This window comes from Oncorhynchus kisutch, linkage group LG11 (genome assembly GCF_002021735.2).
Source record: "Oncorhynchus kisutch isolate 150728-3 linkage group LG11, Okis_V2, whole genome shotgun sequence".
In the NCBI taxonomy this organism is placed as follows: Eukaryota; Metazoa; Chordata; class Actinopteri; order Salmoniformes; family Salmonidae; genus Oncorhynchus; species Oncorhynchus kisutch.
This window is the reverse complement of record NC_034184.2, coordinates 10,625,850-10,648,488: the sequence shown is the minus strand read 5'-3', so window position 1 is coordinate 10,648,488 and position 22,639 is coordinate 10,625,850. Positions and strand designations below refer to the sequence as shown.

At 43.8% G+C, this 22,639-nt stretch overlaps 1 protein-coding gene and 1 long non-coding RNA gene across 5 annotated transcripts in view; one reads left to right on the top strand and one right to left on the bottom strand.

The window, feature by feature from the left end:
- Positions 1 to 20,072, top strand: part of slc38a10 (solute carrier family 38 member 10) — a 37,727-nt gene extending 17,655 nt beyond the window's left edge. For 2 of the 4 annotated variants that reach the window (XM_020495756.2, XM_031835251.1), the window contains exons 9-16: positions 1,224 to 1,335; positions 2,359 to 2,465; positions 4,821 to 4,980; positions 7,238 to 7,441; positions 7,644 to 8,054; positions 8,163 to 8,264; positions 16,473 to 16,610; positions 16,721 to 20,072. In XM_020495756.2, the coding sequence (XP_020351345.1) occupies positions 1,224 to 1,335; positions 2,359 to 2,465; positions 4,821 to 4,980; positions 7,238 to 7,441; positions 7,644 to 8,054; positions 8,163 to 8,264; positions 16,473 to 16,610; positions 16,721 to 17,184 (1,698 nt within the window). In that variant the 3' untranslated portion in view covers positions 17,185 to 20,072. Of the gene's footprint in view, positions 1 to 1,223; positions 1,336 to 2,358; positions 2,466 to 4,820; positions 4,981 to 7,237; positions 7,442 to 7,643; positions 8,055 to 8,162; positions 8,265 to 8,865; positions 8,888 to 16,472; positions 16,611 to 16,720 lie in introns of all 4 variants that reach the window. The other 2 variants (XM_031835253.1, XM_031835252.1) reach the window with 2 other exon arrangements.
- On the bottom strand, positions 19,980 to 22,632 carry LOC109900059 (uncharacterized). Its single transcript, XR_002256546.2, has 3 exons — positions 22,338 to 22,632; positions 20,767 to 20,874; positions 19,980 to 20,689 (listed from the first exon to the last, which is right to left on the bottom strand). It is a non-coding gene; the product is annotated as an uncharacterized LOC109900059 (long non-coding RNA).
- Between the last annotated feature and the right edge of the window lie 7 nt (positions 22,633 to 22,639).

The window sequence follows — 22,639 nt, the reverse complement described above, 5'->3', positions numbered from 1 at the left end:
AATAAAAATACGTACCTGCTGTGTACAGACGAACCTGAAGTTTCTACTTGTAGAATCGCAGTGCTCGGCAGTGGCCGATAACTTGACTTTGAGACAATCAAAGCACACAAACCTCCACGTGGAGGAGCTGACAGAAGTGACCAGGAAAATGGGAAAAGAAGGCTCATTTTCCCGTACAATCCACCCTTTTCATTCGAATCGTTCTATCTTAAACAAAGCTGCATAATGCATTTTTTTTCTAGAGCAAGTCTTTACATCTAGCAAAGGATTTTTGTGCTTAAATAAATACATTTTTTGTTTGGTTTGATTATGTGCACTAACTTATTCGTTTGTGAGCTAGCTAGCTAATGTTACCTTGATAACTGAGAAAGGCAGTCACACACTTCATATGAAGTGAAAGGGGTGGTAAGTGCAGCACAATGCACACAACACTAAATGCTTTACCAAGCTAGCTATCTGGCCACTATAGCAATCACAATTGATTTGTTTGCATGAAGCAGCGGCCTGTAGCTGGCTGCCGAAAGTCAATGCGGTGTCTTTACCTAGCTAGCAAGCGTATCATGTTAACAATTTCGCTAACGTTAGCTAGCTAGCTAAACATGTATCTATGGGCTGTATGCGATTATGGAGAATTAATTAAATAGTTTATTTGTCATCTTGCTAGCTAGTTATCTAGCTGTGGCCTTTTGGCTAGTATCAACAAAGGCTTTCTATAACAATAGCAATATTAGCGTATCTAACATTTGACTAAACCATGAAGCAACAGACACGGACATGCATTGCCCAACAATGCTACTGCCACCTTCTGGTTTGGAGTATTTTAACAAGGCTGAGTGGCTGACGATTTCAAGATCTTTGCTGTGTGGACACAAAAGAGATTGACTGCTGACACTATTCAGAGGTGCTAAGTACTGTCGGCAGGCAAACGTTTGACAATGTGTGTCTGAGCTATAAACCTAATCATAACTCCTAAACCAAAACACTAACTGTAATTGTAATCCAAACTCTGAATCTAACCCCCAAACCCAAAATAGTCTGTTTCCTTGTGGGGACCCACTGTTGTCCTTGTTTTACTATCTGGTCCCCACAAGGAAAGTAAATCCAAACACACGGAGACACACTGTGAACAGTGATATGATATTATAATGACCTAACCTGGAAGAGCTTTACTGTACAACACTGTTATAATGAATCTTTCTCTCTCCCCTCTTTTTGTCCCTCAGCAGAAGGATGGGACGTTTACTGCAGGGGGGTACATGCCTCCATTGCGCTTTAAGATGATCACCTTCGCCATCGTCTTCGGAACCATGCTGGGAGGCATCCTCATCCCCAATGGTGTGTGTGTGTGTGACTGTGTATGTGTGACTGCAGGTCTTTAAGGTGCGTGTGTTGTGTCGTGCATTGTAGCACAGGCTGTGTGAATATGAGTTTACGACTCAGTGAATGTCACACTCTAACCCACTCCTTAAATCACACCTTTTATAGAGCTATTATTCTCTCTTCTCAGACACCCAGACACACACACCCTCTGGCTCATAGCCCCCCCACAAAACACGCACGCCCTCTCTGGCTCATATCCCCCCCACAAAACACGCACGCCCTCTCTGGCTCATATCCCCCCCACGAAACACGCACGCCCTCTCTGGCTCATATCCCCCCCACAAAACACACACGCCCTCTCTGGCTCATATCCCCCCCACAAAACACACACGCCCTCTCTGGCTCATATCCCCCCCACAAAACACACACGCCCTCTCTGGCTCATATCCCCCCCACAAAACACACAAACCGCACGCACACTTGTTCTTTAGAGGTCTCTGCTGTGTGTTTTCTGTAACGATGATCTAGAGGTTTGGGTTAGTTTGCATGTTTTATTCATCTATTAGTTATGGTTGTGTTTGGGTAGGGACACACGCACACACACACCAGCGTATGTGTGTGTGTGTACCTAATCAGGCTAATGGAGTGATGGGGGGACTCAGAGGGGAAACAGACACTAAATCTGAGGCACATAATATGGCCTGGGTTCCCAGGAGGAGAGATTGGTACTGGCTTGAAACACAGGGTCTGAGAGTGAAGCTTGTGCTAGATTAGATTAAGGGGGGTAGGTTTCTGGTTCATTTGGTACAGGGCCATGGGCCAGATGGGTTGGAACGGGGCCATGGGCCAGGTGGGTTGGAACGGGGCCATGGGCCAGGTGGGTTGGAACGGGGCCATGGGCCAGGTGGGTTGGAAGAGTAGAATGAGGATTGTTACCTGGCTGACACGTAGACTCATGTGGTACACTGACAGGATGTGGCTTTAGCCATGCAAGTGGATTGTGTGACTTAATGTTTGTCTATGCTACTCCCTCTGTAGTGGAGACCATCCTGGGTCTGACTGGAGCCACCATGGGTTCCCTCATCTGCTTCATCTGCCCTGCCCTCATCTACAGAAAGATCCAGAAGAATGGACTCACCGCACAGGTACCACACACACACACACACAGTTGAAGTCGGAAGTTTACTTACACCGTAGCCAAATACATTTGAACTCAGTTTTTCACAATTCCTGACATTTAATCCTAGTAAAAATTCCCTGTCTTTGGTTCAGTTAGGATCACCACTTTATTTTAAGAATGTGAGATATCAGAAATGATTTCTTTCAGTTTTTATTTCTTTCATCATATTCCCAGTGGGTCATAAGTTTCCATACACTTAATTAGTATTTGGTAACATTGCCTTTACATTTTTTCACTTGGGTCAAACGTTTCAGGTAGCCTTCCACAAGCTTCCCAAAATAAGTTGGGTGAATTTTGGCCCATTCCTCCTGACAGAGCTGGTGTAACTGAGTCAGGTTTGTAGGCCTCCTTGCTCACAAACACTTTTTCAGTTCTGCCCACAAATTTTCTATGGATTGAGGTCAGGGCTTTGTGATGGCCACTCTAATACCTTGACTTTGTTGTCCTTAAGTCATTTTTTTTTTCTGACGTCTTGGCTGATTTCTTTTGATTTTCCCATGATGTCAAGCAAAGAGGCACTGAGTTTGAAGGTAGGCCTTGAAATACATCCACAGGTACACCTCCCATTGACTCAAATTATGTCAATTAGCCTTCTGGAATTTTCCAAGCTGTTTAAAGGCACAGTCAACTTAGTGTATGTAAACTTCTGACCCACTGGAATTCTGATACAGTGAATTATAAGTGAAATAATGTCTGTACACAATTGTTGGAAAAATTATTTTTGTCATGCACAAAGTAGATGTCCTAACCGACTTGCCAAACTATAGTTTGTTTACAATACATTTTTGGAGTGGTTGAAAAAAAGAGTTTTCATGACTCCAACCAAAGTGTATGTAAACTTCCGACTTCAAGTGTACATACATACATACATGCATACATACATAGAGTGGGGCAAAAAAGTATTTTTGTCAGCCACCAATTGTGAAAGTTCTCCCACTTAAAAAGATGAGAGGCCTGTAATTATCATCATAGGTACACTTCAACTATGACAGACGAAATTAGAAAAGAAAATCCAGAAAATCACATTGTAGGATTTTTAATGAATTGATTTGCAAATTATGGTGGAAAATAAGTATTTGGTCACCTACAAACAAGCAAGATTTCTGGCTCTCACAGACCTGTAACTTCTTCTTTAAGAGGCTCCTCTGTCCTCCACTCGTTACCTGTATTAATGGCACCTGTTTGAACTTGTTATCAGTATGAAAGACACCTGTCCACAACCTCAAACAGTCACACTCCAAACTCCACTATGGCCAAGACCAAAGAGCTGTCAAAGGACACCAGAAACAAAATTGTAGACCTGCACCAGGCTGGGAAGACTGAATCTGCAATAGGTAAGCAGCTTGGTTTGAAGAAATCAACTGTGGGAACAATTATTAGGAAATGTAAGACATACAAGACCACTGATAATCTCCCTCGATCTGGGGCTCCACGCAAGATCTCACCCCGTGGGGTCAAAATAATCAGAAGAACAGTGAGCAAAAATCCCAGAACCACACGGGTGGACCTAGTGAATGACCTGCAGAGAGCTGGGACCAAAGTAACAAAGCCTACCATCAGTAACACACTACGCCGCCAGGGACTCAAATCCTGCAGTGCCAGACGTGTCCCCCTGCTTAAGCCAGTACATGTCCAGGCCTGTCTGAAGTTTGCTAGAGAGCATTTGGATGAACCAGAAGAAGATTGGGAGAATGTCATATGGTCAGATGAAACCAAAATAGAACATTTTGGTAAAAACTCAACTCGTCGTGTTTGGAGGACAAAGAATGCTGAGTTGCATCCAAAGAACACCATACCTACTGTGAAGCGTAAGAAGCCAGTTAAGCCAGTTACCAGATTCCAACCCCATAGAAAATCTTTGGAGAGAGTTCAAAGTCCGTGTTGCCCAGCAACAGCCCCAAAACATCACTGCTCTAGAGGAGATCTGCATGGAGGAATGGGCCAAAATACCAGCAACAGTGTGTGAAAACCTTGTGAAGACTTACAGAAAACGTTTGACCTCTGTCATTGCCAACAAAGGGTATATTACAAAGTATTGAGAAACTTTTGTTATTGACCAAATACTTATTTTCCACCATCATTTGCAAATAAATTCATTAAAAATCCTAGAATGTGATTTTCAGGATTTATTTTCTCATTTTGTCTGTCATAGTTGAAATGATGAAAATTACAGGCCTCTTTCATCTTTTTAAGTGGGAGAACTTGCACAATTGGTGGCTGACTAAATACTTTTTTGCCCCACTGTACGTACGTGCATGCATACATACATGCATTATCTCGACTAATCTCATCACTGACCAACATCTCTCTCTCTCTATAGTTGGTGTTGTGGGTTGGGTTAGGCATCTTGCTGGTCAGCACCTTCACCACGGTGTCAATCTCAGCCAGTGACTCCACCCCCAAGCATGCCCCTCCTCCCCCTGCAGCTGACAAGAGTGCCATCTTGAGAGTCCTTCCTGACATGGCTGATTTACTGAACGGTATGGACCATATTACAATGTTCCTTCCATGAGTCAGCTATTCTATTCAGTTCTATTCAGTTCTAAGTCCTAGATGCTCCGAACTCCAAAGATCACATTTTGATGTCAGTTTTGGTGAGAGTAGAGAGACCAAGAGCCAAAAGGTCAAAGCAATCTTAAAACAAAGAAAGATGGAACTGCAGATAAATGGATGTCATGAGAATTTTTATCCCAATATTCTAACTGAACTATTTTATAACTTTGACCAATTCCCAGAGGTTTGTAAGACCCTGGTTAATGAAGAATTAGACTAAGTCCCCAGTCTGCAATAGATCCATCCTTTATTCAGAGAGTAATCTGAAAATCATACAATGCACATAGCCATTTATACCTCACACACACATAAGAACTCACATCAGTAGAAACTCCATCTCTCTTTAGGTGGGCTGTATTTTTCCAAAGTTAACATACATTGTTTATCACCCTTCTGCAACATGGTTCATCTTTATCACAAGTCGACAGTTCAGTTGTCCTTGAATGTCTACCCAGCTCATATTGCAAAATAGTAACACAATGGCCTAGTCACACACATTGTTGAATTATGACTCCAACACATTATTATAGCCTTATAATTCTAATACATTTCAAACAGTTATACCGTTTCAGGGTGGAATACTTTAGTCATTACCTTAAACATATAAATTCCTTTATCAATGCGGGAATATATTGAAGGTTTGACTGACAGAAAGCTAGACAGACTGGGTAGAGGATAAGAGGAGCAGCCTTTGACATTGATGGATCCAGAGTGATGCTCTTCAAACTCCGGTGGTTTCTCCCCCCCCCCCCCCCCCCCTCCATCTCGCTCTCCCCCTCTCCTACTTCATTTTCTCTTTCCTCTTCCCTCTCTCCTTTTCTTTCCCCCTCTCCTGGGCAGCTGAAATGCCTGCTATCTCTTTCCTGTAACGGGATAAGGGAGAGGGAGAAGATTCAGAGGAACAGACAGAGGAAATGAGGGGAGAGATGAGTGAGACAGGAGGGCCGGGGTTTGGGTAAGAGAAGAGGGGGGGGGGGGGGTCATAAAAATGAGAGAGTTACACACACTGGAGCAAGGACAGTTCACACAGCCTCATCCTTCCTTCCATTCTCCTCTTTCCATCTCTACCTCTATCACTGTCTTTCTTTCTCTCTCTCCCTCTGACTGATACAGTCATCTACTTCCTTCCACACCTGTTTCCTGTTTATTGCAGATGAACGATAATGGAAGCATGGGTCTCCCTAGCTCTCTGTCTCCCTCCCTAGCTCTCTGTCTCTCTCCCTAGCTCTCTGTCTCTCTCCCTAGCTCTCTGTCTCTCTCCCTAGCTCTCTGTCTCTCTCCCTAGCTCTCCCTAGCTCTCTGTCTCTCTCCCTAGCTCTCTGTCTCTCTCCCTAGCTCTCTGTCTCTCTCCCTAGCTCTCTGTCTCTCTCCCTAGCTCTCTGTCTCTCTCCCTAGCTCTCTGTCTCTCTCCCTAGCTCTCCCTAGCTCTCTGTCTCTCTCCCTAGCTCTCCCTAGCTCTCTGTCTCTCTCCCTAGCTCTCTGTCTCTCTCCCTAGCTCTCCCTAGCTCTCTGTCTCTCTCCCTAGCTCTCTGTCTCTCTCCCTAGCTCTCTGTCTCTCTCCCTAGCTCTCTGTCTCTCTCCCTAGCTCTCTGTCTCTCTCCCTAGCTCTCTGTCTCTCTCCCTAGCTCTCTCTCTCTCCCTAGCTCTCTCTCTCTCCCTAGCTCTCTGTCTCTCTCCCTAGCTCTCTGTCTCTCTCCCTAGCTCTCTGTCTCTCTCCCTAGCTCTCTGTCTCTCTCCCTAGCTCTCTGTCTCTCTCCCTAGCTCTCTGTCTCTCTCCCTAGCTCTCTGTCTCGCTCGCTCGCTCTCTCTGTCTCGCTCGCTCGCTCTCTCTGTCTCGCTCGCTCGCTCTCTCTGTCTCGCTCGCTCGCTCTCTCGCTCGCTCGCTCTCTCTGTCTCGCTCTCTGTCTCTCTCGCTCTCTCTGTCTCGCTCGCTCTCTCTGTCTCGCTCGCTCTCTCTGTCTCGCTCGCTCTCTCTGTCTCGCTCGCTCTCTGTCTCGCTCGCTCGCTCTCTCTGTCTCGCTCGCTCTCTCTGTCTCGCTCTCTGTTGCTGTCTGTCTTCTCTGTCCCCTTCTCATTCTCTTAGGTTGTATTGTAGATCCGTATTAGTGTTGCATCTCTTTATAGCTTGGATTTCTGCTGCCATCTAGTGGCTCTTACACATACAAACAAATGGTTCCTTCCCAGCAGTAGAGAAGCCGGTGGTAGCAAAACAGCCTGAGGTGAAGCCTGTGTTGGTGGAGAGGCATAAGGCCCCTGCTGCTTTAGAGCCAGTCCATCCAGTAGAGAGACAGCAGGAACAGACTGAGCCACCCCAGATCAAAGGACCTGAACAAGGAGTTCCAGACAGGAAGGAGGAGGAGGAAGTGCAGCTGGACCGCCCTGATGCAGGTACAGAACCAGGGGAACCCTTTAGAACCAGGGGGAATGCTATAGAACCAGGGGGAACCCTATAGAACCAGAGGGAATCCACTAGACTAGAACATAGAAGAAAAGCAATAATCTATTAGTGATGGGTTGTTTGTCAGAATACTATTTACAGCAACACCTGAAACTCCATGTGTTATAGCTGTGTGTATTCCCCCTCCTCCAGGTGTGGCGGTACCTGACGGGGAGGCCCATCGGCACGAGCCGCCCATCCCCCATGATGAGGTCCAGATAGAGAAGAGGAAGAATGACGCAGAGCTGGAGGAGGAGAACCAACCTGCAGAGGGAGGAGAAGAGTCTGAGGGTCAAGGAGTGGCGGACCAGGAAGAGGTGAAGAATAAAGAGGGAGGAGAGGAGGAGGAGAAACTTCCTTTGTTGGTGAAAAAGGTGGAAGTGGGAGGAGCCGAGGTGCAGTCCAATGCGGTGCTGGAGAAGCCTGACCCGGGGGCGGGGAAGAAACAGGAAGTCCCAACCCTAAAGCAAGTGGAGAAAATTGCCCCAATGCTTGTTGGGAAGGATGTGGTGGCTGAGCAGGCGCTGGTTGATGCGGCCAAAGCCCCAGAGGTTGCTGGGAAACGTGAGTATGACTGGTCTTTATCCAGAACATTCAATCATCTCAGATGCTCTCGGTGATTTGATTGGCTGTAGATGTGTTGGACACCTGGCCTTTGACCATGTGGTTTAGGTGAGCCGGCGGCCCCAGTTGCTGAAGCAGTGGTTCCCGTGGCAGCAGAGGGGGCTGCTGTTCCAGAGGTTAAGGAGAGAGGAGTGGAGGACAAGATGGATGGTAAGTGGAGGAGTGGAAATTGCACTAAGGATAAGCAAGATTAAATAAAAATAAAATAAAAATAAGAGTAGGTTTGAAGTACAGAACAAGCACCAGGGTTAACAGTTCACAGACCAGACAGACCAGACCAGGGTAGACAGACAGACGGGTAAGACCAGGGTAGACAGACAGACGGGTAAGACCAGGGTAGACAGACAGACGGGTAAGACCAGGGTAGACAGACAGACGGGTAAGACCAGGGTAGACAGACAGACGGGTAAGACCAGGGTAGACAGACTGACAGACGGGTAAGACCAGGGTAGACTGACTGACAGACTGACAGACGGGTAAGACCAGGGTAGACTGACTGACAGACTGACAGACGGGTAAGACCAGGGTAGACTGACTGACAGACTGACAGACGGGTAAGACCAGGGTAGACTGACTGACAGACGGGTAAGACCAGGGTAGACTGACTGACAGACGGGTAAGACCAGGGTAGACTGACTGACAGACAGACTTGGGTTGATTCACTCAGGATCCTCCACATCAGGTTTTTGGTTTCTCTCCTCTAACTCTTGTCTCTCTCGTTTCTTTTCCTGTATACTGGCTCCTGTCACAGTGATTAAAAAAGCTGGTTGCAGGTATGAACTCATCCCTCGCCTTCTGTCGCTCTGTCATTCTCTCTACTTGTTATGGAAGGTTTGGGAATCACTTCCTTTTAGGTGGTTGTAGAACTTAACGGCTCTTTTCTGAATTTTGTAAGTTAGCTGGTATCAGCCTAAATCTGCTCTGCATGTATTTGGTGTTTTACATTGTACACAGAGGATATTTTTGCAGATTTTTGCATTCAGAGTCTAAATTTGGTGTTTGTTCCATTTTGTGAATTCTTGGTTGGTGAGCGGATCCCAGACCTCACAACCATAAAGGGCAATGGGTTCTATAACTGATTCAAGTATTTTTAGCCAGGTCCTAATTGGTTTGTCGAATGTTATTATGTTCCTTTTGATGGCGTAGAAGGCCCTTCTTGCCTTGTCTCTCAGATCGTTCACAGCTCTGTGGAAGTTACCTGTGGCGCTGATGTTTAGGCCGAGGTATGTATAGTTTGTTGTGTGCTCTAGGGCAGGTATTCCCAAACTGGGGTACTACGTGCAATGCCGTCGGGGGTACGCCAAATAAAAATGTGATTCACATGTATTTTTTAAATAACATAACAATAATTATGTTATAACAATAACATTTGGGTGAGTTTTTTTTTCTCTGGCCTGAGTAGCTTCGTTTCACTGCCAAAAATAAAATGAAACCATCTAGTGTTCAGTGAAATAACAACACAATGTCAAATACAGGTAGCCTAGTCAAATAATTAACATCCAATCGCATTAACCGTTACTCTCTCTTGGGAATTCCACTAACGGTCCGTATGTAGCCAAACGTAGCTGCTGGTCATTCCGTTTGCTCGACAATTGATAGATGTGTCCATAGAGACCCATACCAGCTTTACTGGTAGTACTGCTACTACTACTAGGACATCATACTGCTACTACCAGCAGTACTTCACCTGTCGACGACACAAGTTGTTCTGCTTCCACGAGCACATCCAATGCTAGCATCAGTAATTCTACATCTGTTGTTAGCCCAGCTAGCATGGACACAGAGGGTTGTGAATCTGATACAGCCAAAGAGCTATCGCCCCCTTACCAGGGAAAGCACCAAACAGACAGGGACGTTGGACCATCGAATATGATGAGATCTACATTGATTTGGGGTTCACTTATATCGGGAGTAGTGCCTTTCCTCAGCCACAGTGTGTTATATGTGCAAAGTACTATCTCACAACTCTATGAAACTTTCACTGTTGCGCAGACATTTAGAAACAAAACATGCCAATTTGAAAAATAAGCCACAGGAGTTATTTGAGCAAGAGACGACTTTCGAGAAGTAAGACGTGTAAAAGCAACATATACCATTAATAAGAAGGGGCCACATAGTGGAGTGGTAACGCACGTGCAAGCAGTTGCTCCCTATGCCACTTGGGTACACTGCAGCATCCACCGAGAGGCTCTTGCTGCCATAGGAATGCCTGACCGTTTGAAAGACGTTTTGGACACTACAGTGAAAATGGTTAACTTTGTTAACGCAAGACCCCTGAACTCTCATGTATTTTCTGCACTATGTAATGATATGGGCAACGACCATGTAACGCTTTTACAACAAATAGAAGTGTGCTGGTTATCAAGGGCAAAGTATTGACAAGTTTTTTAAAAATTGAGAGACGAGCGTAAAGTTTTATTTACTGACAATCATTTTTACTTGTCTGACTGCTTGCATGATGATGAGTTTTTCACACGACTGGGTGGTTTTTTTCCTCACCTGAATGATCTGAATCAAGGATTTAAAGGGACTCTCCGCAACTATAATCAGTGTGCGGGACAACATTGAGGCTATGAAGTTGGAGCTCTTCTCTGTCTGCATTAACAAGGACAACACACAGGTCTTTCCATCATTGTATCATATTTTGTGTGCAAATGAACTCAAGCTTACGGACAATGTCACATTTGATATAGCGAACCACCTGAGTGAGTTGGTTGCGTAATTACGCAGGTACTTTCCCGAAACAGATGACACCAACAACTAGATTTGTTAGCCCTTTCATGCCCTGCCTCCAGTCCACTTACTTATATCTGAAGAAGAGAGCCTCATCAAAATTGCAACAAGCGGTTCTGTGAGAACTGATTTTAATCAGAAGCCACTGCCAGATTTCTGTATCGGGCTTCGCTCAGACTATCCTGCCTTGGCAAATCGCGCTGTTAAGGTACTGATGCCCTTTGCAACCTTGTACCTACAGTTGAAGTCGGAAGTTTACATACACTTAAGTTGGAGTCATTTCAACCACTCCACAAATGTCTTGTTAACAAACTATAGTTTTGGCAAGTTGGTTAGGATATCTACTGCATGGCACAAGTACTTTTCCCAACAATTGTTTACAGAAGGATTATTTCACTTATAATTCACTGTATCACAATTCCAGTGGGTCAGAAGTTTACATACACTAAATTGACTGTGCCTTTAAACAGCTTGGAAAATTCCAGAAAATTATGTCATGGCTTTAGAAGCTTCTGTTAAGCTAATTGACATCATTTGAGTCAATTGGAGGTGTACCTGTGGATGTATTTCAAGGCCTACCTTCAAACTCAGTGCCTCTTTGCTTGACATCATGGGAAAATCAAAAGAAATCAGCCAAGACCTCAGAAAAACAATTGTAGACCTCCACTATTCTAGTTCATCCTTAGGAGCAATTTCAAAACGCCTGTAGGTACCACGTTCATCTGTACAAACAATAGTACGCAAGTATAAACACCAAGGGACCACGCAGCTGTTATACCGCTCAGGAAGGAGACGCGTTCTGTCTCCTAGAGATGAACGTACTTTGGTGCGAAAGTGCAAATCAATCCCAGAACAACAGCAAAGGACCTTGTGAAGATGCTGGAAGAAACAGGTACAAAAGTATTTATATCCACACTAAAACGAGTCCTAAATCGACATAACCTGAAAGGCCGCTCAGCAAACTCACCATAAAAAAGCCAGACTACGGTTTGCAACTGCACATGGGGACAAAGATAATACTTTTTGTAGAAATGTCCTCTGGTCTGATGAAACAAAAATATAACTGTTTGGTCATAATGACGTCTTTATGTTTAGTGGAAAAAGGGGGAGGCTTGCAAGCTGAAGAACACCATCCCAACCGTGAAGCACGGGGGTGGCAGCGTCATGTTGTGGGGGTGCTTTGCTGCAGGAGGGACTGGTGCACTAAACAAAATAGATGGCATCATGAGGTAGGAAAATGATGTGAATATTTTGAAGCAACATCTCAAGACATCAGTCAGGAAGTTAAAGCTTGGTCGCAAATGGGTCTTCCAAATGGACAATGACCCCAAGCATACTTCCAAAGTTGTTGCAAAATGGCTTAAGGACAACAAAGTCAAGGTATTGGAGTGGCCATCACAAAGCCCTGACCTCAATCCCATATAAAATTTGTGGGCAGAACTGAAAAAGCCTGTGCGGGCAAGGAGGCCTACAAACCTGACTATTCACCCAACATATTGTGAGACGCTTGTGGAAGGCTACCCGAAACATTTGACCCAAGTTAAACAATTTAAAGTTAATGCTACCATACCAATTGTGTATGTAAATTTATGACCCACTGGGAATGTGATGAAAGAAATAAAAGCTGAAATTAATCACTCTCTCCTATTATTCTGACATTTCACATTCTTAAAATGAAGTGGTGATATTAATTTTTACAACGATAAAATTGTGGAATTGTGAAAACTGAGTTTAAATGTATTTGGCTAAGGTGTATGTAAACTTCCGACTTCAACTGTAAGTGAGAGTGGATTCTCTGCAATCACTAGTAGAGGTCAACCGACTATGATTTTCAACACCAATACCGATTATTGGAGGACCAAAAAGCCTATACCGATTAATCGGCTGATTTTTTATAAAAAAAACTTTAAATATATATTTGTGTATATATATTTGTAATAATGACAATTACAACAATACTGAATGAACACTTATTTTAACTTAATATAATGCATCAATAAAATACATTTAGTCTCAAATAAATAAATAATGAAACATGTTCAATTTGGTTTAAATAATGCAAAAACTAAGTGTTGGAGAAGAAAGTAAAAGTGCAATATGTGCCATGTAAAAAATCTAACGTTTAAGTTCCTTGCTCAGAACATATGAAAGCTGGTGGTTCCTTTTAACATGAGTCTTTAATATACCCAGGTAAGAAGTTTTAGGTTGTAGTTATTATAGGACTATTTCTCTCTATACCATTTGTATTTCATATACCTTTGACAATTGGATGTTCTAATAGGTACTTTATAGTATTGCCAGCCTAATCTCGGGAGTTGATAGGCTAGAAGTCATAAACAGCGCAATGCTTGAAGCACAGCGAAGAGCTGCTGGCAAATGCAGGAAAATGCTGTTTGAATGAATGCTTACGAGCCTGCTGCTGCCTACCATCCCTCAGTCAGACTGCTCTGTCAAATCATAGACTTACTTATAATAACACAGATATGAGCTTTGGGTCATTAATATGGTCAAATCCGGAAACTGTCATTTCGAAAACAAAACGTTTATCCTTTCAGTGAAATATGGAACCGTTCCGTATTTTATCTAACGGGTGGCATCCAAGTCTAAATATTGCTGTTACATTGCACAACCTTCAATATTATGTCATAATTATGTACAATTCTGGCAAATGAATTACGGTCTTTGTTAGTAAGAAATGGTCTTCACACAGTTCGCAACGAGCCAGGCGGCCCAAACTGCTGCATATACCCTGACTGCTTGCACAGAACGCAAGAGAAGTGACTCAATTTCCCTAGTTAAAAGAAATTCATGTTCACAAGCAATATTAACTAAATATGCAGGTTTAAAAAATATATACTTGTGTATTGATTTTAAGAAAGGCATTGATGTTTATGGTTAGGTACATTGGTGCAACGACAGTGCTTTTTTCGTGAATGCGCTTGTTAAATCACCAGTTTGGCGAAGTAGCCTGTGATTAAATGATAAATTAACAGGCACCGCATCGATTATATGAAACGCAGGACAAGTTAGATAAACTAGTAATATCATCAACCATGTGTAGTTAACCAGTGATTATGTTAAGATGAATAGTTTTTTTATAAGATACGTTTAATGCTAGCTAGCACCTTACCTTGGCTCCTTGCTGCACTCGCATAACAGGCATAACTGCCACGCAGTCTCCTCGTGGAGTGCAATGTAATCGGCCATAATCGGTGTGCAGATTACCGACTGTTATGAAAACGTGAAATCAGCCATTCCGATTAATCGGTCGACCTCTAATAACTAGCATGAAAACTAAATACAGACACAGACAGTGTGTGGAAAATGATATAAGACTGAGACTCTCTGCAATACAACCCAACATTGCAGAGTTATGTGCATCCTTTCGAGAACATCCTTGTCATTAACCTGTGGTGAGTTATTCACAATTTTCGATTAACAATTTTAAGGTTTTATATGTAAGATTGCTAAATAAAGAGCAAAATTATTGATTATTATTATTTGGACCCTGGTCCTATAAAAACTCTGTCACTTCTCACGAGCTGGGTTCTGACAACAACTCACACTCATTCTTATGTTTAATAATCCGCTACAGGAAAGGAAGACAAAGAGTTACCTCTGCTGCAGAGGATAAATTCATTAGAGTTAACTGCACCTCAGATTACAGCCCAAATAAACATCTCAACATCATCTGTTCAGAGGAGACTGTGAATCAGGCCTTCGTGGTTGAATTGCTGCAAAGAAACTACTACTAAAGGGCACCAATAATAAGAAGACTTGCTTGGGCCAAGAAACACGAGCAATGGACATGAGACCGGTGGAAATCTGTCCTTTGATCTGATCCAACATCCGTGTCTGTGAGACGTAGAGTAGGTGATTGGATAATCTCCGCATGTGTGGTTCCCACGTGAAGCATGGAGGAGGAGTTGTGATGGTTTGGGGGGTGCTTTGTTCGTGACACTGTCTGATTTTATTTAGAATTCAAAGCACACTTAACCAGCATGGCTACCACAGCATTCTGCAGCGATATGTCATCCCATCTGGTTTGCGCTTAGTGGGACTATAATTTGTTTTTCAACAAGACAATGACCCAAAATGCACCTCCAGGCTATGTAAGGGCTATTTGACCAAGAAGGAGAGTGATGGAGTGCTGCATCAGATGACCTGGCCTCCACAATCACCCGACTTCAACCCAAATTGATATGGTTTGGGATGAGTTGGACCGCAGAGTGAAGGAAAAACAGCCAACAAGTACTCAGCATATGTGGGAACTCCTTCAAGACTATTGGAAAAGCATTCCTCATGAAGCTGGTTGAGAGAATGCCTTGTGTGTGCAAAGCTGTTATCATGGAAACTTTGAAGAATCTAAAATATATTTGGATTTGTTTAACATGTTTTTGGTTACTATATGATTCCATGTGTTATTTCATAGTTTTGATGTCTTCACTATTATTATACAATGTAGAAAATAGTCCAAATAAAGAAAAACCCTTGATTGAGTAGGTGTGTCTAAACTTTTGAGTGGTAGTGTACATCCCTGTCTCACCCCACGGCCCTGTGGAAAGAAATGTGTTTTTTCCCCCATTTTAAGCACGCACTGTTGTATTTTTCTCCCTCAACACCGCTTTCCATCAATTTGTATAGCAGACCCTCATACCGAATTGAGTCAGGCTTTTTTGAAATCAAGAAAGCAGGGGAAGACTTTGCTTTCGTTTTGGTTTGTTTGTCAATTAGGGTGTGCAGGGTGAATACGTGGTCTGTTGTATGGTAATTTGGTAAAAAGCCAATTTGACAGTACTTTGTTTTCACTGAGGAAATGTCTTCTGTTGATGATGGAGTAGATTTTCCCAAGTTTGCTGTTGACGCATATCCCACGGTAGTTATTGGGGTCAAATTTGTCTCCACTTTCATGGATTGGGGTGATATGTCCTTGGTTCCAAATATTGCGGAAGTTGCAAGAGCTGATGATGTTACAAAGTTTAAGTATAGCCAATTGGAATTTGTAGTTTGTATATTTGATCATTTCATTGAGGATATCATCAACACCACAGACCTTTTTGGGTTGGAGGGTTCCTGTAGTTCAATAAATGTAATTGGAGAATCTGGTTGTCTTTAATAGTTGATTGATTCTAAGATTTGTATTTGATCATGTATATGTTTTTGCTATTTGTTATAGAGACAAAAGGATTGGAGTAGTGGTTTATCCATACATCTCTGTTTTGGATAGATAACTCATGTTTGTATAGTGTGTTCAAAGTGTTTCTCTCACTCTCTGTATTCACATCGTCACTCACCGTTCTAATCCTGTGTCCCCCTAACCCAAATGGCCATAACCCTCAAGTTCTAAACCACCTCACCCCCTCTCACACAGGACCCCCACCTTGTCCAAACTGTTGTTGTTTGTAGCAACCATACCCAATATTAATTTGACTGAGTTATCCCTTCGCTAGCCCCCCCCACCCTTCAACACATCCCTATACTGTTTGTCTGGATAAATCGAATACCCTTTCTCCCTCCAATACCTCCAAATATATGATTTATGAATGGTATATTCAACCCAACCCACTTGTAATTGACTCCCCCTGTGTGTGTTTGGTGTGTTCTAACCCTGTCTCCCCCATGTAGAGGGTCAGTTGGACCATGCTGCTCTGCTGCAGGTTATAAAGGAGCAGCAGGAGCAGCAGAAGAGACTGTTGGACCAGCAGGAGAAACTACTGGCTGTCATACAGGAACAGCACCAGGAGATGCACCCCAGAAAGACCGGTACAGACGCACAGCGTGTGCACTCTCATACGTGTTCTGTCTTTATATTGTGATGTGTATCTAAGTGTTTGGTTATTAAAAAGTAAATAACGATCTTTGTATTACGACAGATGGAGCTTCAGAGGCCGATGCAGAGAAGGGGGTCCAGGAGGAGGGGGGCGCATCCAAACCCAAAGACCCAGCTCAAGGTGGTCTTGCCCTGGCCTCAGACACCATGGAGCCTGGGGAGCCCGCTGGAGCTCCACAGGCCGGAGGGGCCGAGCCTCACATCCAGCCCCACAATGAGGTCCTCCCTGTGGAGAAGAGTGCAGAAGAGCAGGTCTTCAAAGTGGTTGCCTCTGTTATTGCCAAACAAGAAGTACTTCTGGAGGTCCCTAAACGGCCCGTTTTGGCTGAGGCAGCAATCGTGGCAGAGGTGGAGGCCCCTAAGGAGAGGGACCTTGGGGCTAGGGGAGAACCTCTGGGTCAGGAGGTGACAGAGGGGATGAAGGTAGAACCAGCCCAGCTGCCACCTGCCAAAGCTGAGGACGGGGTAGTTAAAGGAGAAAGAGAGACTGGAGGAAGTGAGGATTGATAGAGTGGTGCGGCGGAGGGTGGAGGAGGAACGGTTGGATAGGTAGAGGAGGGAGAAACTGTCGAGAGAGCTGGAGATCGAAAACTCCAGAGTAGAGAAGGAGGGAATAGAGGCTGGAAAAGGAGCGAGCAGAGAGCGAGAGAGCGGAGTGAGGGAGGATCCAGTGGGAGAAGATGGAGAGAGAGGTGATGGAGAGAGCGGAGAAGGAGAAAAAGGACCAGGAGCAGAAGGAGAAATTGGCACAGCTGGAGAGCACCATCAAGGCCCGGGAGGAGCAGGCTCTGGCTCCAGCTGGGCCAGGACCTGTCAAACCAGGATTAGGAGAAGAACTAGGGGCTGTGAAGAAGAGTGGACGGGACCTGAAGGAGAGGGCGACCGTCCAGTCAGACTCCAGCGATGTTGTTGAAGAGAAGACCCACAAAGCCCAGGACCAGGGGGTCCAGGAGAAGGCCAGGGACCAAGGAGACATGGACCTGAGAAGGAGGAGGAGAGCCCTGGGGGTAGGAGGGGTAGGGGAGGCTGGGGGTTCCAGGAGGGGTGTGCTGGGGCTGGAGCCCTTCTTGGACATGGGGGGGTGGGATCTCCATGCAGCCCTGGAGGCACCGCCACTCGGGGAGCACTGGTACACACACGCCAGATAAAACAGACCTCTGAGCTTGAGAGAAACGAGTAACTGGGAGTGTTCTTTTACATTTGTAAATTTTTTTTAACCTTTATTTAACCAGGCAAGTCAGTTAAGAACAAATTCTTATTTTCAATGACGGCCTAGGAACAGTGGGTTAACTGCCTGTTCAGGGGCAGAACGACGGATTTGTACCTTGTCAGCTCGGGGCTTTGAACAACCTTCCGGTTACTAGTCCAACGCTCTAACCACTAGGCTACCCGGTATACACGCACATGAATACGGTATAACATACACTCACAGACAGTTGGGTTGGACTGTGCAAATCCCTGTATTTACACAAACACTCGCATATAGTTGGTTAGAATGTGCACACCCTATTCTCTCTCTCTCACACACACACATGTACAGTTGGTAGTTATACAGGCGTTCATACTATTCACAACACACATTCTTTCTCTCCCACACACAGTCATGTTCCATGGATCATACTCTGCCTTACCACCTGTCTTCATAATACCTGACCAGTACAGGAGGATTGTGAGTGTGTGAGGTGCATTGATTGTTATAGGGAACATTCTGGCTTTTTACCAATTATTTGCAAAATATCTGATTGGTCATAATACCATTTATTGGCTGAAGATGGATCAGCATTGGGCTGCCTGTGTCTTCATTTGACCCTAGTCTGTGTTCTTCTACCAAATAGGATTATTTTTTTTAGCATCCTCCTTCCATGATTCCAGAAGACATTGCAGATATAGTGATGATAAAGATATTGTAGCAATGATCAAATATATTGTAGACTATTCTATAATAATTTGCTGTATTATGCTGCCATAAATCTATTTAAAATAGATTTGTATGTAAATATTAACTTATTTTAGTTTTTTTTATTAAGAAGCTCAATGCTCTACTGTAATGTATGTTAAGCTATGCAATACCACATGCCAAGTTTCCTTTTGTCCTGTGTGTTTGAGAGAGCAATGCACCACCTATCCGGCTATCCAATGGCTGCGTTTGAGTCACTTTAAATCTCTTGATACTTCTAGGTGATGTGGAGTTTTCGTTTTGGCTCTGTAGAGATGACTTGTGGTTGTTTTTGTTACTGTAGTGCTTTTGTTAAGCCCTTTGAAATGTATGTTATTGTGAGCTGTAAATAGTGTATATGTTATTTTCTGAACGTAGCTAAATGTTCTCATGCTGCTTTTTCTGACATATTTTTGGAAAACATTCATAGTACATTTAATTAAGGATAAATCGGTTAGCTTCCTTGCTTACATTTTCCTCTCGATTTTAAACCAGACTTCCATTTTGATGAGTACAAACTGCTACTGTAGTGTTGTATAGTGTAGCCTTATTTCTACACTGACTGGTCAAAACATTAAGAACACCTTCCTAATATTGAGTTGCAACAACCCCCCTTTTGTCCTCAGAACAGCCTCCACTCTACAAGGTGTCAAAAGCGCCCCAGTGGGATGCTTCCCACAGTTGTCAAGTTGGTTGGATGTCCTTTGGGTGGTGGGCCATTCTTGATACACACAAACTGTTGAGTGAAAAACCCAGCAGTAAAGGAGTTCTTGACACACTCAAACCGGTGCGCCTGGCACCTACTACCATACCCCATTCAAGGGCACATTAATATTTTGTCTTGCCCATTCACCCTCTGAATGGCACACACACAATCCATGTCTCAAGGCTTAAAAATCCTTCTTTAACCAGTCTCATCTACACTGATTGAAGTGGATTTAACAAGTGACATCAATAAGGGATCATAGCTTTCACCTGGATTCACCTGGTCAGTCTGTCATGGAAAAAGCAGGTGTCCATAATGTTTTGTACAATTCCCAAACATTTTACCCACAAAGGAGTTCTGAATCCATAACTCTGGTTCTACATTCCATGTTCTGGTTCTACTCTCTCCACCTTTCATACATGATGTTTTCCATGACTTAAAGTAATGTGGTTATTTTGTTTAGTCATATCCTGTGTGTGTGTGTGGGTGCCACTGCTTTGTGCCTTGTATTGTAACTTGTAGTGAAATGAATGGGCCAAAGTGAGTAACTGTATTGATGTAAATGGAAGTTTCCTTAACCCTGGCTGAATGTTTCCTATGAAGTAGGAATGGCTTCTCTCATGGTGACAATGTAAGGCAAAATACTGGAATACTTGTAGAGGTGGTTTATTTATGCAATTTAATTGTCATCTCTCTGTTCTTGTAGCATTTGAAACAGTGGCTTTGACTTCTACAATGGTGCACTGTGCTGTAGCTATTATAAGGACAGAGAATGAAATGGACTCCACAGAGAGAGGACATCAATAGTGGCTTCATAACTGCTCATGACTTCTTTAGAATAAGAGTTTATTTTTCTGTAAAGCTTTCAACTCATTGTATTTTTTGAAAATGTGCAAAATAGTTTCAGTTGTCAAAATGTGTTGTGTACATGAACAAAAGCGACCCCATACACATATTTACATAACAATATTCCATTTAGCAGATGCTTTTATCCAAATCGACTAAGTCATCCTTGCTGTGCATACATTTTACGTATCAGTGACCCCAGGACACAAACCCACAATCCTGCCGTTGCAAGCTCCATGCTCTACCAACTGAGCCATAAAGGACATTATATTATAAAGACACAGTCCTACAAGTCTTCGGTAGTGGGCTCCATGTTAGTACACAGTATGACATTAAAGCATTATTGAAAAGAGTGTTGTCCAAACACTGTCCTGGCATTACCCCTGAAACCAATTTTAAACAGGTGAGACAAGAAGTCTTTCAGCACCTGCCAGCACATTACTGATACAGTACTATATGATGTTCATGGAACATGGAGGGGACATTGGGTCCATTGCCTGGTTGTGTTGAAGATTCTTCTTGGCCTGCAAGACAATTTGATACATCAAAAACAGACAATTTGATCAAATGTACAATGAAACCCCTGTAATATGCCACTCACTGCTGTAAACAAAGCAAGCCTTCAGAGCATCAAACTAACACACAGGTCCTTTCTCAGCTCCTGTCTGCCTGTGGTGGAAGCAGTCACACACTTCCCATAAACTGCAGCCTGAGGAGAACAAGATATTCAGAAGGAAGTATTTTGATAAGATTTTAGAGGATGACTTCACTGGTTAGAATAGATAAATCTATGGTCCAAGTCATTTCTAGTCCACACTCAGTTTCCTCTTGATTATTCCCTAAGAGTCCCCATAGCAACATCGGGGGCCACTGGCACCATGCATAACAATTGAAGCCAAATTTCTTGGCAGGCAATTCCTGTCCTTCTGAGTTCTCCCACTTACATACAGTACATCAACAAAAGTATGTGGACACCCCTTCAAATGAGTGGATTCGGCTATTTCAGCCACACCCGCTGCTGACAGGTGTAATCGAGCACTCAGCCATGCAATCTCCATGGACAAAAATTGGCAGTAGAATGGCCCGTACTGAAGAGCTCAGTTACTTTCAACGTGGCACCGTCGTAGGATGCCACCTTTCCAACAAGCCAGTTAGTCAAATTTCTGCCCTGCTAGAACTGCCCCGGGCAACTATAAGTGCTATTATTGTGAAGTGGCAACGTCTAGGAGCAACAACGGCTCAACCGCGAAGCGGTAGGCCACACAAGCTCAAAGAACGGGACCGCTGTCCTGGTTGCAACACTCACTACCGAGTTCCAAACTGCCTCTGGAAGCAACGTCAACACAATAACTGTTCGTCAGGAGCTTCATGAAATGGGTTTCCATGACCGAGCAGCCACACACAAGCCTTAGATCACCAAGTGCAATGCCAAGCGTCGGCACAATTGGAAACACACTCTGGAGTGATGAATCACGCGTCACCATCTGGCAGTCCGACTGATGAATCTGGGTTTGGCGGATGTAAGGAGAACGCTACTTGCCTGAAGGCATATTGCGGAGGAATAGAGGTCTGGGGCTGTTTATCATGGTTTGGGCTAGGCTCCTTAGCTCCAGTGAAGGGAAATCTTAACACTACAGTATACAAATGACATTCTAGATGAAGCTGTTCCCCTAACTGTTGCCACAAAGTTGGAAGAAGGCCCTTTCCTGTTTCAGCATGACAATGCCCCTGTGTACAAAGCGAGGTCCATACAGAAATGGTTTGTTGAGATCGGTGTGGAAGAACTTGACTGGACTGCACAGAGCCCTGACCTCAACCCTATCAAACACCTTTGGGATGAATTGAAATGCTGACTGTGAGCCAGGCCTAATCACCCAACATCAATGCCCAACCTCACTAATGCTCATGGCTGACTGGAAGCAAGTCCCTGCAGCAATGTTTCAACATCTAGTGGAAAGCCTTCCCAGAAGAGTGGAGGTTGTTGTAGCAGCAAAGAGGGGAACAACTCCATATTAATGTCCATGATTTTGGAATAAGATGTTCTACGAGCAGGTGTCTACATACTTTTGGTCATGTAGCGTATGATGACCACTGAGGTATAGATGCTTTTGGATTATGAATGGCTACAGTGCCCTTATTTGTTAGGTAGCTAGCAAGTAGCTACATACGCACCCCACCAGTACACTGGGCAAACAGCTCTGGAAACCATCTCATCCTCTCTCGACTGCGAGTCCACACGTTTGAACAATAGGTAGACACTTGATCAATAGTCTTTGACGATGGAAAAAAAAAACTACGAATACAATCAATTGAATAACGATCTAATGCCTCTGCATAAGCTCTTGTACAATATTAAGTAAGTACCATAGAAATAGATGGCACTCGTAGGAAAATATCACTCAAACCATTTGATGACATAGTCCATGGACAGCGCCATGTTGTTGACCCTGAATCAGGAAATGACATGCATGCAA